The sequence below is a fragment of the Triticum urartu genome, chromosome 4, assembly GCF_003073215.2.
Source record: "Triticum urartu cultivar G1812 chromosome 4, Tu2.1, whole genome shotgun sequence".
In the NCBI taxonomy this organism is placed as follows: Eukaryota; Viridiplantae; Streptophyta; class Magnoliopsida; order Poales; family Poaceae; genus Triticum; species Triticum urartu.
Genome location: NC_053025.1, coordinates 498,223,540 through 498,241,566, shown reverse-complemented (window position 1 = coordinate 498,241,566; position 18,027 = coordinate 498,223,540). Strand labels below are relative to the sequence as shown.

General features: G+C 45.6%; 2 protein-coding genes and 1 pseudogene across 3 annotated transcripts; 1 reads left to right on the top strand and 2 right to left on the bottom strand.

Moving 5' to 3' along the window:
- Window positions 1-1,955: 1,955 nt before the first annotated feature.
- Window positions 1,956-5,562, top strand: LOC125552265 (transcription initiation factor IIF subunit alpha-like). Of its 2 annotated transcripts, XM_048715762.1 has the most exons (9): window positions 1,961-2,298; window positions 2,419-2,580; window positions 2,987-3,141; window positions 3,260-3,624; window positions 4,025-4,143; window positions 4,317-4,442; window positions 4,549-4,758; window positions 4,869-5,066; window positions 5,257-5,561. In XM_048715762.1, exons 1-9 carry the CDS (start codon window positions 2,122-2,124, stop codon window positions 5,350-5,352), a joined length of 1,608 nt encoding a protein of 535 aa, XP_048571719.1. In that variant the 5' UTR covers window positions 1,961-2,121; the 3' UTR covers window positions 5,353-5,561. The 2 variants fall into 2 exon arrangements, with proteins under 2 accessions (XP_048571718.1, XP_048571719.1); XM_048715761.1 differs by having other exon boundaries at window positions 1,956-2,580; window positions 5,257-5,562.
- A 2,339-nt stretch (window positions 5,563-7,901) lies between these two features.
- LOC125552264 (receptor-like serine/threonine-protein kinase At2g45590) lies at window positions 7,902-10,191 on the bottom strand. The gene has a single exon (XM_048715760.1). The coding sequence runs from the start codon at window positions 10,073-10,075 to the stop codon at window positions 8,075-8,077; it is 2,001 nt and encodes a 666-aa protein (XP_048571717.1). The 5' UTR covers window positions 10,076-10,191; the 3' UTR covers window positions 7,902-8,074.
- Window positions 10,192-11,975: 1,784 nt separating this feature from the next.
- On the bottom strand, window positions 11,976-12,997 carry LOC125554828 (annotated as a pseudogene).
- Between the last annotated feature and the right edge of the window lie 5,030 nt (window positions 12,998-18,027).

Here is an 18,027-nt window from a genome sequence, read left to right as displayed (position 1 = left end):
CTTACCAATTGGTATGCCCAAGGATCCAAACTTGAAATTTGCCTTCCAATCTGTGGCGTGCCTACATCTGAGTGCTGGTGCTCCTCCCCATCAATAGATACATTTGAATGGTAATACGGGCAATGCATGTGCCTTAGACCCCTGGTTAACCGATTAAAAAAGGGAAACCCTCATAGGCAACCAACTGATCACACACAAATTACGCCCCTCACGCAACCATTAAATTGTGCTTGATCCATCCGCCCCCACACCCATTCGCCACTCCCCCTACTAGCCACATGCCCACCTTATCTTTAGAAAACTCCATTGTTTTCTCCCAACCACACCCTTTCTCTGCCTCTATGTATTTCCACATAATCTAGCTTGTTGCAAGGTCATCACGCTACCGCAATAGGCCAACAAATGGTTGCGAGGCACCAGTGCGCTACTGTAGTAGGTCACATGATCCCCATTTTCCTCCCATATGTCTCCTTCGTTTATCTTTCCTGTCAAGGGTGGCCACTTCCTCCTATAGCAAGCCGCACATGGAGCACTCCCCGGTCGCTGCTGTTGAACCCTCCACACATCTTTCCTGGGCGCTGATGCAAAGGGCGGAGATGGGTGTGTGCAGGGGCGGTGGTTGTCCTGGAAGACAGGGACAAGGTCACATGTGCTACGAGAGCCGCTCAAGCTTGCTGGATTGCAACATCCCATCGCTTCAAGACACCGACAACATGCGCCAGAGCTCGCGTGCGGGGAGGAGGGGGGGCAAGGGGTTCACCATGATGGTTCTTGTGCTACATCAGCTATGTTGCAACAACAGCTGTGGTGTTACGACAACCTTGACGCTCCTGCAATGGCGACCACACCGTTGTTCACGTTACGATGGGCGGCCCCAATGTCGTCTATGTAGCGATGGGCGACTGCAAAATCGCCCCTGTTATGGTGGTGACAACATGCAAAGGGGATTGTTGGGGTTGCAACATGGGCCATGTTGCAAACGACCCGGCCGCAACATAAGCCACGTTGTGAAGGCAGAAAACGCTTGGACATGGCGCAACATGGCTCATTTTGCAAACCCCCGAGTGCAACACAAGCCACGTTGCAAACGGTTGGGCAAAGTGAGCGGCTGGCGCAACAGAGATGAGGACAGTTATAGCATGTGTCATACCAAAAAAAGTCTAGCAAGAAAACTTAGCCACTACCATAATCGACCTCAGTAGTGTAGCCATAATAACTACGAGACATGTGCGGTTTTTTTAATGCAAACACACACTATTTATTAATAAGAGAGAAGAATATTTACAAGTACAATGATAGGGTTATAAGGAGTCCTTACCCAAACACGACGGCCTATACCTAAAGAAGCAGAGTGCTTTGCGAGGTTATGTGCCTCGAATTTGAAATTTATTTGTTCGTGGACGAACCGACGACTTTGAAGGTTAAACTTTGGACAACTCAACTTTGTACACTTATTTTAGGTTGCAGGATGTATCTGATAATGTCGCCGTAGCTTTCATTAGACCACCGGTCGATGTCCTAAACCACCACCAAACAGTCAGAAGCAATGACAATGTTACTGAGACTGAGATCCTGTGCTAGAGCCACTCCATGGCAAGCGAGGGCTTCCGGGCATGAATGGTCAGATATTATTGTTAACAACAATAGCCGGAAGCACCAATGTACACACCACTGTCGTCCCTACAAAAGCAACAGCCGCTCCAGTACTTCCATCTCGAGGGAAGGCTCCGTCCACATTGTTTTTTTTTTTTTGTAAGATCCGCTACAGACTACCGGGCTACGGTCTGCAACTCCATCCATCATCGTCGTCTCTGGCAGGGCCCGCGTGTGCGCCGCGGGCTGACAGGCCGGCGCGCACCCAAAAATGGGTTCCCAGCAAACTCTCTCATCGGACGGACACAAACGAAGCCCAAACTCAAACCGGACGGACCACGGACGACGGCCGCCCCCTCCTCGGGGGAGCCTGGAACGGGTTCAACCCGGAGAGCCTCTCCCCTGGAAACCCTTCCTCCCCGCGGCCTTGCTCTGCTCCTGCTCGCTCCTCAACTCAAACCTCTTTCAAGCCGACACGCCTCCTCCTCCCCTCCGAAACCCAGCAACCCTACGCAGCGAGCAGCGGCAATGTGGGGCGCCGCCGACCTGGTGCTGAAGGCGGCGTGCGACGCCTGCGGCAAGGCGTCCGAGCTCTACAGCACCGCCTGCCGCCACGCCACCCTCTGCAACTCCTGCGCCGCCACCATGGCGCGCTCGCGCGCGCGCTGCAACGTCTGCGCCGCCCCCATCACCAACGTCATCCGGGTACCCGCGACGGCCCTAGGTTTTCGATTCCGCGATCAACGCCATTGCCGCCGCCGCCGCGCTTGGCGGTTTTCTGCTCTGTTGTCCCTGACCGTTTTGTTTGTTCCAACGGCCCCGCAGGAGTACAATGTTCGGGTGGATACCGCCGCGGGGAAGGCCCTTTCCATAGCCAAATTCAACACCGGCGTGCCGCCCTTCTCCAAGATGAAGGGTGCGGGGAACAAGTGGTCTCTTCGTAAGGATGGTCCGACGCATGGCCGTCAGCTTACTGCCGAAATGCGGGTACTGGTTCCTCGTCACGATGATCATCCTTGGTTTCTATGATTTATCCTGATAATAATATGGTGTCACGATTTACATCCTTTTTAGTGTGCTAATAACTCAAGATGCAACAACAAGGAAGCCGTGTTAATTCGTGCAGCGCTACCTCCTGTGAACAAACCCCCCAATATCACTGTAGTTGTTCATTTAGGCATACACGTGTGACCAACTGATCATACATGTGTAGCTAGCGTGCTCTTGGATACCCTTATTGCACAAGGGGAGTTTGTTTTGTTCATCTCATGGCTGCTAGTACTACTCCATTCTGCAGTAACTTGTTCCTTTAATCCTGTTCATAGCTTTTGATGCCGGTGCTGGTTTTCCTGTAATCCTGTTGACCGTGTGGCACATATGTTTGACAAAACAGGAGAAATACTACAACAGAAAGCCATGGATATTGGAAGATGATACAGGTGAACATCAGTACCAAAGTAAACTTGAGGCATCACAATCTGCAACTGCTACATACTATCTGCTGATTAGGCGCGGCAAGGAGTTCGATGCTGTTCCTGTTGGTTCCTGGTACTCGGACAGTTTCCTCCTCTCTTTAGTTCCATTTCATATGAATACAATCATCATGAAACGTTGTTACCTGCAAAATTCCTTTAGAGCATCCTTACAGTTTCCTATGTCTTCTCAGGTATAACTTCAGTAAAATTGCACAGTACAAACAACTGACTTTGGAAGAAGCTGAAGAGAAGATGAATAAAAGGAGAAGCAGTGCAACTGGTTATGAACGATGGATGATGAAGACAGCTACACATGGAGCTGCTGCCTTTGGTTCGGATCTGAAGGATCTTGGTGATGCAAAGGGCAAAGCGGCAAATGGGGTCCAATCCAAGAAAGAAAGTAGCAATGAGGATGGGAATCACTCTGATAAAGGCGAGGAGGATGAAGAAGAGGGAGTTGCAAAGAAAGCTGTGTGCAGACTTTCTACGAGGGGCGTGGATGATGAAGAGGATGGTGGAAAAGAAGACTTTGATTTGGAGGATGAGACTGAGATAGGTATGCCGATCAAATACTACCATTCATATTTGCTAACATTTTGGATTTCTAGAATCTTTATGCAATATAGGACATGCTGATTATTATTACTCAAATACCAATTTCCAAAGAGGATTTGTGCAACTTGCCACTGCACCACATCATTCAAGAACCAATTTCCAAGTTTAAAAAATGTGTAGAAGGATTCATGGATATTAATCATGGTATATATCATGTGCATGGTACATTTCAAATGTGATGGAACTTGGAAAGTGCTTTCTGAACATGGAGTGCAGTGTCAATTAGTAACACAAAATTTCCGTGCTCACTCTGTTACTCATAATTAGACACAGCAAAGAAACTACTTATATATGTTCAGAGTCCTCAACAGTCTTCTGAGTTGGAACCTGATCTTTATCAGGTGATGATTGGGAGCATGAAGAGACCTTCACTGATGATGATGAGGCTCTGGATATTGACCCAGAGGAAAGACCTGACGTAGCTGATACTGAAAACCCTACTGGACCAGATATTAAGCAGGTAGAAAGAAGTGCACGTGCTTGTGCTCACATCAGCAGTTAATATGCGAGCCCTGCAGCCTGCTGCAAAATGCTGCTAGTATTACTACTATTTACTAAATCTACAGATGCTGCTGCCTTTACCAGTATTGTTGATAAATACAATATATAATTTTCTGATTGCAATATTTGTAGGATGATGATGAGAATGAACAAGGAGCTGGTGGTAGCCTGAGCAAGTCCGGTAAGGAACTAAAAAAGCTGCTCCGCCGTGCTGATGGACAAAATGAGTCCGATGACGAAGACGATGGAGACACTGATGTAGTGACCACAACTCTTAAAACTTGTGTATGAAAGTTCATGAGTTGCACGAGCACAAGCAGTTTTTCTGACTTGTTTTCTTGTTTACTATTGTTTCATTCAACAGGAAGATGAGTCACCATTGTCAGTACTTGCTCCAAAACTGGAACATCAATTCGGAAGCGAACAACAGGAAAATAACACTGCTAAACTAACAGCAACAGAACTTGCTGTTAGCACTCCACCTGCACCCAGGTCCAATCAGAAAAGGAAATCCGGAGGTGATGGTGCAAAAACTTTGAATCGTGCAGCGGTAAAAAAGCCAAAGACAGAACCTGTAAGTCATTTCTTCCGTTTTCACTCTGAGCATGTGAAATTTAAGGTTTATAATCATGTGACTGTAAAATCACATCAAATTCTTTCTCTATGATCCTACTCGTGGTACAGGAGGCAAAAACATTAGGTGTCAAGGAAGAGCGACCCTCTTCCGTGGAACCTATTTCAAAAGCATCTGCTTCAGCAGGGAGTGGTACAGATACATCTGCAATTACAGAGGAGGAAATCATAAGAGTACTTCGTGCAATTGCTCCTGTCAGATCACAAGATTTTGTACCCAGGTTTAAGGCCAGAATAAGAACTCCAGAGGTAAATCCTATTGGCTTTGTGATCAGTTTTGATCTGAAATATTGTGTTAATAACTTTATGCCTTTCATACTCCATACTATCAATCATCTTACTTCGAACATGTATGTTATATATAAGCTGTCAATGACACTCTGGACAATATATTGTCACGTGTGCTGACACTGATGTTTTTTCTGTTCTCGTACTGCAGGACAAGAAACATTTTCATGACATTGTCATGAAATATGCATATTCGCACAAGACCAACGGCGTCAGCTATCTTCACCTTCGAAAGGAGTACCAATGAACAAACAGTTAACGCACTTGTATATGCCATCATACCCTTTTAGCATTGCATGCCATACTTGCGAAAACTGCTGAATACGTCCTTGTAACTGGCCGCCCATTCTTGTCTCTATTCTTTTGTTTCAGCTTGTAATGACAAAAGGATTCGGGATGGTTGACTTGGTATTCAAAATTGAAATTTTGGCCATTTATATCTTTTACGACGTATGATCACTAACTACAATTTATTTATATTAAAGTTTCAGATATGGATCTAATGGTAGCCTTTTTTTTATCACAAGTTATATGACGTTGGACGTCAGATATGAATCCATGGCAACGATTTAAGACGTCATGTATACTGTTGGACTGTATATTTGTTGGATAGTCTCGAAATGCATGATCATCTACTCCCTCCATTCATAAATATAAGATGTTCTAACTTTTTTGTACATAGGATGTATATAGCATGTTTTAGTGTGTTTGTTCACTCATTTCAGTCCATATGTAGTCCATAGTGAAATATCCAAAACATTTTATATTTGTGAATGGAGGGAGTATTTTTTTTACATGACCAGGTGATATTGACTGCTTAACTCGTCCATTGGGTGGCAGCAGCGTACAAGAATTAGTTCATTATTTGTCATCCTCCAGTATATTACAAATATCTTTTATAAGAAGGTTCAAACAAATGATGAACAAATGCATAGATCAAATGATGAATTAATGATGATAAATGAAAAGGTAATCTAAATGCACGTAACGTTGTTCAGCCTAGACTGACTGATTGTTTTATCTTTCTATTTCCCACTTTTCTCAGGACCTGTCCTGCGTGATTTGAATCGTGACAATAAATATCCAACATCTTAAGAAGCAGTACTGCAATAACCATTTAAAAAGTGCAATATGAAATCAGCACAAGAAGTTCACACTTCAATAACATTTTCGCGTTGATCATTTTGTCCTACGATGCAAGGGTAAAGTCAGGTACATGAATTCGTATGTTCATTCTCTGGAGCGTGTTGGCCTAAAACTGGCCCAGCAAAAGGTGTCTGTAGTGGGTTTCCTGGTAATGCGTCGAACTCGCTTTCTTCCTTTCCCTTCTCCTGTTCTTCCTCGAACTGATGTATTTCCGTTCTTGGTAATGGAAAGGTGGTCAGCCCGGTTCGAAAAAAAAGTAGGAGTTCCAAACTTCCACTATGAGTGGATGAGTTCGTCAAGTCAGTTACCACCAGTTCTGTGGATTCCACTTACATCCAAACATAATCAAGATATTAGGCATACAATGCACTACTAATATTGTACTGCATGGTAGCAACACTGTCAGCTTGTCGAAACTCCCAACGTCAAGAGTTGGCATAGAAACATCAGCAGCCCTTATTTCATGGACCAAGTTTTTGTACAACAAGGTCTAAAACTTGAGACCTTAAAAACTGTTTAGGGCCTCTTTGATTCGCAGTATTGTCAAAATGAAGGAATAGGATGCCATGTCTTATAGTATCCTACAGGATTTGAAAGAATGTTTGATAGCGCAGGAAAAACAAAGGAATTCTACAAAGAGGTTTGAGTGGATGGAAATATTCCTCCAGAATGTAGTACAAATGGATCCTATGGGAAAATTCCTAAGGATGTCAATCCTACGAATCAAACGAGCATCACAGGAAAAATTCCTAAGGGTCCAAATCCTCCAAAAATCCTATGCAATTCCTTTGAATCAAAGGAGCCCTTAGTGTTTTGGTTTCTTAGTCGACTTACATTTAGAGCCAGCCATCAGCACAGACTGAACAAATAGAGAACGAAAGGAAAAAAAAAAACTTCAGAAGGGATCGAATCAGCCATAAAGTTGGATTTACATATCAGCTAACACAGTTTCTTCAGAAGGGATCGAGTTAGCCATAAAGTTGGATTTACATATCAGCTAACACAGTTTCAACAGACTTTGTATCAAACATTTATTTTAGAATTCAAAGAAAGAGAGTATTTACATGTACAAGGCACATAATATGTATTCTACAAGTGCTGACCTCAAACAATGGAAATTACCAGGTCCAGACAGCCTAAACTATTGCTTTGCTGTACAGTACCAAACTATGCCCACAATGGAGAGACCGCAGGAATGCACTTTTTTGGATATCACAGTGGCCTACATGTGCCTTATATTCTAAAGTATAAACTGGTTTGCAGCAAGCCAGCAACAAAGAATATACTAGCTCGAGAAAAGTTATGGTGCCATCTCAGTACAAAAAGAAATGAAAGGGATCTGCGAACATAGAAAGGTTGAACCCATCACACAAAGTGGGGCACGCCTGTTTGCTCTCAAACCACAGCAGAATACTTTCATGGAAAGCATGTCCAAAAAGCAAGATGCTTCCCAGTCTACCAGCACAGAGAGATAACTCCCCAATTCACAACATCCAGTGGGTCTTGCTGGTATCATGCATTGTATTCCAATAATCCTATCGCTAGAAATACTATGACTGTGTATGTGATTAACGGAGACGGTTCTTCCCAGACTTGAATAGAAACTGTGACTGCTTATCCATCAAGATTTCAATACATTAATCAATTAAATGGTTAGACTGGGAATCGATGTTCTTATCAACGTTGAATTTGAAACTGGCACTGTTTTTCCTATCACAAGATTCCAATAAATTAAATAGATAAATCAGGGTGGTGTACAAGAAGAAACAAGCATAAGAATATAACTGACACTACCATTTGCATCTAACCAACAAACTAAACTCTCACCGGCCTTTCCTGCGGGATCTCAAAGGGAACCCACCAGGAGGCGACGGTGAGAATTCTACAGGGAGATGTGGTGGTTCACCCTCACCAGAGAGCATTTCAAGCACCTCCTCGCTTGACGGGCGACGGGTTGGCGACCTCTGGATACACAGGAGTGCGACAGTGATGCATAGCAGCGCCTGGTCACGGTTAACATCCAGGAGTGCAGAGTCCACAAGATCAAGCAAGCGGCCAACATGGGCGAGATGCCTCGCCCATGAAATCAGACTCGCCTTCTCAAACTCAGACATGGGCGAGGCCGTCACTTGGAGTGGGCGGCGTCCAGAAATAAGAACTAACAACAAAACACCGAAGCTGTACATATCGCATTTCTCTGATAGAGGCCCGCCGCCACCATACTCAGGAGCCACATAACAGACTGTGCCACGCATGCTTGGTGTGCTGCTCACTGCTCCACCACTCTTAGGTACAAATTCTGTACTAGCCCAATCTTTGCTACTCCTTACACCGTCAACCCACCAATCAATGGTGCTATTGCCATTGCCATTGCTGCTCCTCCGACTCCAGCTTTTCATCATCCTCCACCTTGAACGTCCCTTCTCCTCTAAATCACAATCCTTCTCCCACCACTGCAAGCCAGTCATCACGCCAGCATCACTCTTTGACTTAGCAATTGCCCGCCGTTTTTGCTTCTTGGTGAGTTCCTCGGCATACTCCTCACGCCACCACTCCCGCGCCCTACGCTTTGGTTTCTTCTTTTCTGCTGAGGTGGTAGGGGTGGTTGTAGATGCTCCGGAAATCCAATCGCTCTTCGGTCTCTCCTTCTTGATCTCCGACCTAATCCATTCCATCACATAATCCTTTACACCACCACCACCAGTGCCGGCAGCATTATCTTGACGCCACCACCAGTCACTCCTAGCTCCTGATGCTGCAGCACCCCCACCATTGCAGGTTCGACCATTGAATCCACTACCAACACTAGTTTTATCGCATCCGGAAGTTGATGCTGCCTCTGCATGTGAGGCAGTGGTGAACCCCTCATCATCCTCTGGAGACTTGGTGGCACCGTCTTCCCCATTCACTACAACAGCAGTCATGCTCTCGCCGGCCACTGATACATCATCATGGCATCCACCACCTGGATTTCCATTTCCAACCGCATTGTCCCCAAGTACACCGCTATCTAACTCATCTTCTTCTTCAGACTTGATCCGCGCGAGCCCGAAATCTGAGAGGCGAGCACGGAGCTCGCTATCCAGCAACACATTGCTAGGCTTGACATCCCCATGGATCACCGGCGGATGCACAACGAAATGGAGGTAATGGAGCGCGGCGGCCACGTCGCGGGCGACGGCGAGGCGGCGCGGCCACTCGGACACCAGCTCGGGGCACCTCTTCCCCAGCAGCGCGTCCTGCAGCGAGCCGTTGGGCATGAGCTCGTAGACGAGCATCATCCGGCGGCGGCAGGGGTGCGCGGAGAGCGAGTAGGCGAAGGGCAGGAGGATGGAGGGCGTGGAGGCGTGGCCGGAGCCGACGAGATGGGAGGCGAGGGAGAGCTCGTTGTGGAACTCGCGCTCGCCCTGGAGGGACCCGGCGGCGTTCATGACCTTGACGGCCACGGGTTGGCCCGACCTGGGCAGCGCGCCGCGGAAGACGGGGCCGAATCCGCCCTGCCCGAGCTTGCTCCCGGCCGCGAAGCTGCCCGTGGCGCGCCGCAGCTGCTGGTACGACAGCCTCCGCAGCAGGGCGGGCGCGGGCTGCGCCCTCGCGCCCGCCGCCGCCGCGGCCCGCCTTTTCCTCCCGCGACGCAGCCAGACGAAGAGGGCGAAGGCCGCCAGGAGAAGCGCCGCCGCGGCGGCCGAGGCCGCGGCGGAGGCCACCGCGGAGGCCGGGAGCCGGTGGCGGGCGGGGGCTCCGAGGCCCCCGACGACGGCGGCGGCGGCGGCGGCGGCCGGGGGCGGGGAGGCATCGGGCGGCGGGGGCTGGCGCGAGGGCATCAGCAGCGGAGGGGAAAAGACAAGCAGAGCGGCAGGGGGGGAGTGATGAGCCGAAAAGCGATTTGGCTTTTCGCCATTTCTCAGATGCGAGCGAGCATCTACTACCTAATCCTAATCTGAACCTCGGCCCGCGCGGCGTGCGTGCGGAGGGAGGGAGGGAGGGATCCGATGCCTCTGCCTGCCAGGTGGGGCGCGGGGGACGCCCGTGGCCCGCGGGCAGTGACGGGGCGAGATCCGGAGAGCGAGAGGGTTCGTTGGAGCGGGTCAGTGAGGGATGATGCATGCGTCTTCGTAGGCGGTCGAGAGCGAATTTAATGGTCAAAGTGGTCAACGTAGGCCTGGCCTGGCCACAGGATGAGGTCAAGAGCGGCCACGATTTGCTGCGGTGGTTAGCAGCTGTAGCAACTGCCAACCGTCTCGGAAAGAACGAAAGAAACCGTCTCGGAGTATACAGCTCGCCGCCAGCACAGGGGCCGTAGTCCGTAGGGATCTGTCTGCTCTTAATGACATTTCTTCCCCTCACGATAGCAAGGCAAAAAGGTTGAAGGAAACCGAAAGTTCTTCGCTTTTTTAAAATAGGAGTACTCCCTCCTTTTTATCTATACAGAGCTTAATGCATTTTTCGAGGTTAATTTTAACCAAATGTTAAAATAATAATATATGACATGCAACTTACACAAAGCATACCGTCAAATTCGTATATGAAAGAAGCTTCAAATGATATAATTTTCACATTACACATCTCATGTACTACTCCCTTTGTTTTTTTAGTTCGCATTTAAGATTTGGTCAAAGTCAAACTTTGTAAAGTTTGATCAACTTTGTAAAAAGAATATCAACATCTACAATACTAAAGCTATATGGTATGAAAATTAATTCCATGATGCATCTAACAATATTGATTTCATATTGTGAAATATTATTTTTCTATAAACTTAGTCAAAGTTAATTAAGTTTGACTTTGATCAAATCTTATATGCAGACTAAAAAAACGGAGGAAGTATTAATTTTGTTAATAGTCAAAGACAGACATAAAAGACGCATTAGGCCCTGTATAGATGGAATAATGGGGTACTATCTTTGCCCGTGTGTTGCATGTTGCAATCACTCGCTTTTGCTTGAGCACGTGAGCACATGTTGCTAGACTTTTGTGAGGGTTTTAAGAGCAACTTCAACGTGTCGACCCAAACGAACGACAATTTTATCCGTTTAGGTCGGTTGCCCGCTCGGCGTCCGTCCTATTTATGATTTGGGTCGGCTGTGCGCCCAACATGTCGACCCAAATTTGCCCGCATGACAGGTTTGCCGCCGTTTTCAATAAATATACACACATTTTGCATAGTTCCACAAGCAAACAAAGAAAGCATAGTTTCACAAGCAAATAAATATAGCATAGTTTACAAGCCAAATAAAAATTAAATTGCGAACCAATCTATGATTAAATGGTTAAAGGGATAGTGGTATCCGCAGCCCACCAGGGTTCAAGTCCTGGTGCTCGCATTATTCCTGAATTTATTTCAGGATTTCCGGCAATGCGCTTTCAGTGAGAGGAGACGTTTCCGTTGACGACGAGGCGCCTACGGTGACTTCGTAAATCTCAAGATGATACTCTCGGAGGTGCTCGTAGGGGTAGGGTGTGCGTGTGTGCGTTCATAAGGGTGAGTGTATGCACGTATGTATGAGCGCTTGCGTCTGTACTGTGTTAAAAAATATAAAAAATTGCCTCAAATACATTGTGAAAAAAGATACATCTATTGGTTCCCAACATGAGCGCACATATGCTCAACCAAATCATCTTGCAGCTGAATGTGAGTTTCCCAATCACGCATTTGATGATGAAATTGGTGAATTGTGCAAACATTGTCGCTCGTCCTCCATGCTCAGGCACAACATTGTCACCCTAAAACTGAAACCCTTGATCGTAAATACGTTCCGGGCGCTAATCATCTACGATCATATTGTGCATGATAACACAAGCAGTCATCACCCCCCACAACTTTTTGGTGTTCCAAGTTCTAGCAGAATACCAAATGACGCCCCATCGAGATTGCAGAACACTAAATGCACGCTCTGACATCCTTCCTAACACGCTCTTCCTCTTGGGAAAATCTTTTCCTCTTCTCTCCGACAGGGTTGGGGATTGTCTTCACAATAATGGTTCACTGAGGATATTTACGTCACCTAGGTAGTAACCTTTGTTGTAGTTGTGATCGTTGATGTTAACATTGACCGGCGGGCTGTTGCCTTCGGCAAGCCTTGCAAACACCGGTGAGCGTTGAAGCACGTTGATATCATTGTGCGATCCGGCCATGCCAAAGAAAGAGTGCCAGATCCAGAGATCTTGTGAGGCCACAACCTCAAGTATGATAGTGCAAGCCCTGACATGTCCCCTATACTGCCCTTGCCAAGCAGAAGGGCAGTTCTTCCACTCCCAGTGCATGCAGTTTATGCTGCTAAGTATCCCTGGAAGCCCCTGCTGGTATTGATCGCCAACAAGCCGACTGTATCTTCAGCAGTCGGCTCTCTCAAGTACTCAGGGCCAAACACTGCAATCGCAGCCTTGCAAAACCTGTACGTGGACTCTATGCATGTAGACTCGCTCATACGGACGTACTCATCAATGAGATAATCGAGCACTACGTATGCAAGCATCCAGATAGCTGCAGTGCATTTCTGATAAGATGAGAAGCCAATTTTTCAAAGAGCATCCTCCTTGCACTCAAAATAGTTATGGTATCCGACCATCCCCTCTCAAATACGGTTGAAAATATGCCTAGCCATATGGAAACACTGTTGGAATTGGTGATGCTTAAACAGCGGGTTGTCTGTGTCAAAGTAGTCCTTCCAAAGAAGAAAATGGACCCTCTCTTGATTGCGATTCAACGCCGGAGTGTGCCCCGAGATCGAGCTGTTAGGAAACATTGCATGGAAAACAAAAAAAATTCTACGCACACGCAAAGATCTATCCACGGAGATGCATAGCAATGAGGGAAAGAGTGTGCCTACGTACCCTCGTAGACCGTAAGCGGAAGCGTTTCACAACGCGGTTGATGTAGTCGAACTTTCTTCGCGCTCCAACCGATCTAGTACTGAACGCACTGCACCTCCGCGTTCTGCACACATTCAGCTCGGTGACGTCCTCCGCCTTCTTGATCCAGCAAGGCGGGAGGTAGTAGATGAGTTCCGGCAACACGTCGGCGTGGTGACGGTGACGGTGAAGTGATCTCCCCAGGGCTTTGCCTAAGCACTACGAAAATATGACCGAGGGAGTAAACGGTGGACGGAGGCGCCTCACACGGCTAAAACAATGTTGTGTGTCCTTGTGTGGCGCCCCCTACCCATGTATATATAGGTGGGAGGGGAGGAGGCAGCCCCTAGGGTGCCCCAAGAGACCTGGCGGCAGCCCTAGGGCTGCTGCCTTGCCCTGCGCCCCACTTTTCCTTGTAAGAAGAAGGGGGAAGGAAAGAGGGGGGAGGGAAGGAAAGGGGAGTCCTACTCCACACTTTCCTTTCCCTCCTCTCTTTCCTTCTCCTCCTCATAGGGCCGGCCTGTATAGGAGTGCACCAGCCCCTTGTGGGTTGGTGTGTTCCCTCTCTTGGCCCTTAAGGCCCATATCTTTGCCGGGGGTGCCCGAAACTCCTTTCCAGTGACCCCATAAGTACCCGGTACCCTTCGAAACATTTCTGGTGTCCGAATACCATCGTCCTATATATCGATCTTTATCTCTCGACCATTTTGAGACTCCTCGTCATGTCCGTGATCTCATCCGGGACTTCGAACAACATTCGGTCACCAAATCACATAACTCATATAATACTATATCGTCAACGAATGTTAAGCGTGCGGACCCTACGGGTTCGAGAACTATGTAGACATGACCGAGACACCTCTCCGGTCAATAACCAATAGTGGAACCTGGATGCCCATATTGGCTCCTACATATTGTATGAAGATCTTTATCGGTCTAACCGTTATGACAACATACGTAATTCCCTTTGTCTGTCGGTATGTTACTTGCTCGAGATTCGATCGTCGGTATCTTCATACATGGTTCAAACTCGTTACCGGCAAATCTCTTTACTCGTCCCGTAATACATCACCTCGTGACCAACTCCTTAGTCGTTTGCTTATGATGTGTATTACCGAGAGGGCCCCGAGATACCTCTCCGATACTCAGAGCGACAAATCCTAATCTCGGTCTATACCAACTCAACAAACACCTTTGGAGATACCTATAGACCATCTTTATAATCACCCAGTTACGTTGTGATGCTTGATAGGACATAAGGCATTCCTCCGGTATCCGGGAGTTGCATAATCTCATAGTTGAAGAAATGTGTATTTCACATGAAGAAAGCAATAGCAATAAAACTGAACGATCATTATGCTAAACTAATGGATGGGTCTTGTCCATCACATCATTCTCCTAATGATGTGATCCCATTATCAAATGACAACTCATGTCAATGGTTAGGAAACCTTAACCATCTTCAATCAACAAGCTAGTCTAGTAGAGGCTCACTAGGGACACAGTGTTTGTTTATGTATTCACACATGTATTAAGGTTTCCGATCAATACAATTCTAGCATGAATAATAAACCTTTATCATGAATAAGGAAATATAAAATAACAACTTTATTATTGCCTCTAGGGCATATTTTCTTCAGTCTCCCACTCGCACTAGAGTCAATAATCCAGTTCACATTGCCATGTGATTAACACCAATAGTTCACATCACCATGTGATTAACACCCAAAGGGTTTACTAGAGTCAATAATCTAGTTCACATCGCCATGTGATTAATGCCCAAAGAGTACTAATGTGTGATCATGTTTTGCTTGCGAGAGAGGTTTAGTCAACGGGTCTGGCACATTCAAATCCATATGTATTTTGGAAATTTCTATGTCTACAATGCTTTGCACAACTCTAGCTAATTGCTCCCACTTTTAATATGTATCCAGATTGAGACTTAGAGTCATCCGGACTAGTGTCAAAGCTTGCATCGACGTAACCCTTTACGAAGAACTCTTTGTCACCTCCATAACCGAGAAACATTTCCTTCGTCCTTTTTAGGTACCTAAGGATAATTTTGACTGTTGTCCAGTGATCTACTCCTGGATCACTATTGTACCCCCTTGCCAAACTCATGGCAAGGTACACAATAGGTCTGGTACACAGCATGACATACTTTATAGAACCTATGGCTGAGGCATAGGGAATGACTTTCATTCTCTCTCTATCTTCTGTCGTGGTCGGGTTTTGAGTCTTACTCAACTTCACACCTTGCAACACAGACAAGAACCCTTTCTTTGACTAGTCTATTTTGAACTTCAAAAAAAATTCCAAGGTATATACTTTGTGAAAGTCCTATTAAGCGTCTCAATCTATCCCTATAGATCTTGATGCCCAATATATAAGCAGCTTCACCGAGGTCTTTCATTGAAAATTTCTTATTCAAGTATCCTTTTATGCTATCCAGAAATTCTATATCATTTACGACCAACAATATGTCATCCACATATAGTATCAGAAATGCTACAGAGCTCCCACTCACTTTGTTGTAAATACAAGCTTCACCATAAGTCTGTATAAAACCATATGCTTTGATCACCTCATCAAAGCGTATATTCCAACTCCGAGATGCTTGCACCAGTCCATAGATGGATCGCTGGAGCTTGCACACTATGTTAGCACCTTTAGGATCGACAAAACCTTCTGGTTGCATCATATACAACACTTCTTTAAGAAATCCATTAAGGAATGCAGTTTTAATGTCCATTTGCCAGATTTCATAATTATAAAATGCGGCAATTGCTAACATGATTCGGACAGACTTAAGCATCGCTATGGGTGAGAAAGTCTCATCATAGTCAACTCCTTAAACTTGTCGAAAACCTTTCGTGACAAGTCGAACTTTGTAGACAATAACATTACTATTAGCGTTAGTCTTCTTCTTGAAGATCCATTTATTCTCTATGGCTTGCCGATCATTGGGCAAGTCCACCAAAGTCCACACTTTGTTCTCATACATGGATCCTATCTTAGATTTCATGGCATCAAGCCATTTGTAGGGATCTGGGCCCATCATAGCTTCTTCATAGTTCGTAGGTTCGCCTTGGTCTAATAACATGACTCCTAGAACATGATTACCGTACCACTCTGGTGCAGATCGTGCTCTGGTTGACCTACGAGGTTCAGTAGTAACTTGATCTGAAGTTTCATGATCATCATCATCATCATTAGCTTCCTCTCTAATTGGTGTAGGCATCACGGGAACGGATTTCTTGGATGTGCTACTTTCCAAATTAAGAGAAGGTACAACTACCTCATCAAGTTCTACTTTCCTCCCACTCACTTCTTTTGAGAGAAACTCCTCCTCTAGAAAGGACCCATTCTTAGCAACAAAGATCTTGCCTTCGGATCTGTGGTAGAAGGTGTACCCAATTGTTTCCTTAGGGTATCCTACGAAGACGCATTTCTCTGATTTAGGTTCGAGCTTATCAGGCTGAAGCCTTTTGACTAAGCGTCGCATCCCCAAACTTTAAGAAACGAGAACTTAGGTTTCTTGCCAAACCAGAGTTCATATGGTGTTGTCTCAACGGATTTAGACGGTGCCGTATTTAACGTGAATGCAACTGTCTCTAATGCATAACCCCAAAACGATAGTGGTAAATCGGTAAGAGACATCATAGAACGCACCATATCCAATAAAGTACGGTTATGACGTTTGGACACAATTACATTGTGGTGTTCCAGGTGGCGTGAGTTGTGAAACTATTTCACATTGTTTTAAATGAAGGACAAACTCATAACTCAAATATTCGCCTCCGCGATCAGATCGTAGAAACTTTATTTTCTTGTTATGATGATTCTCCACTTCACTCTTAAATACTTTGAACTTTTCAAATGTTTCAAACTTGTGTTTCATTAAGTAGACATACCCATAGCTACTCAAATCATCTATGAAGGTCAGAAAATAATGATACCCGCCGCATTCTTCAATACTCATCGGACCGCATACATCGATATGTATTATATCCAATAAGTCATCAGCTTGCTCCCTTGTTCCAGAGAACGGAGTTTTAGTCATCTTGCCTATGAGGCATGGTTCTCAAGTATCAAATGATCCATCTGCATGGAGTTTCTTCATGCGCTTTACACTAATATGACCGAAACGGCAGTGCTACAAGTATGTTGCACTATCATTATCAACTTTACATCTTTTGGCATCAATATTATGAATATATGTATTACTACGATCGTGATTCAATAAACCATTTACATTGGGTGTATGACCATAGAAGGTTTTATTCATGTAAACAGAACAACAATTATTCTCTGACTTAAATTAATAACCGTATTGCAATAAACATGATACAATCATATTCATGCTCAACGCAAACATCAAATAACATTTATTTAGGTTCAACACTAATCCCGAAGGTAGAGGGAGTATGCGATGGTAATCTTATAAACCTTGGAATCACTTCCAACACACATCGTCACCTCGTCCTCAACTAGTCTCTATTCATTTTGTAACTCCTGTTTCGAGTTACTAATCTTAGCAACTGAACCGGTATCAAATACCCAGGGGCTACTATGAACACTAGTAAAGTACACATCAATAACATTTATATCAAATATACCTTTGTTCACTTTGCCATCCTTCTTATCCGCCAAGTATTTGGGGCAGTTCCACTTCCAGTGACCATTTCCTTTGTACTAGAAGCACTCAGATTCAGGCTTGGGTCTAGCTTTGGGCTTCTTCATGGGAGCGACAACTTGTTTGTTGTTCTTCTTAAAGTTCCCTTTCCGTCCCTTGCCCTTTTTCTTGAAACTAGTGGTTTTGTTAACCATCAACACTTGGTGCTCTTTCTTGATTTCTACCTTCATTGATTTTAGCATCGCGAAGAGCTTGGAATTGTTTTCGTCATCCCTTGCATATTATAGT

Excerpts from the sequence above, each read along its gene's own strand:
- LOC125552264 (XM_048715760.1), bottom strand. The coding sequence starts at position 10,075 with ATGCCCTCGCGCCAGCCCCCGCCGCCCGATGCCTCCCCGCCCCCGGCC.
- LOC125552265 (XM_048715761.1), top strand. The coding sequence starts at position 2,122 with ATGTGGGGCGCCGCCGACCTGGTGCTGAAGGCGGCGTGCGACGCCTGC. Across the intron at positions 4,443-4,548 it reads AAGACGATGGAGACACTGAT|GAAGATGAGTCACCATTGTC; the intron begins GTAGTGACCACA and ends TTCATTCAACAG. Across the intron at positions 5,067-5,256 it reads CCAGAATAAGAACTCCAGAG|GACAAGAAACATTTTCATGA; the intron begins GTAAATCCTATT and ends CTCGTACTGCAG.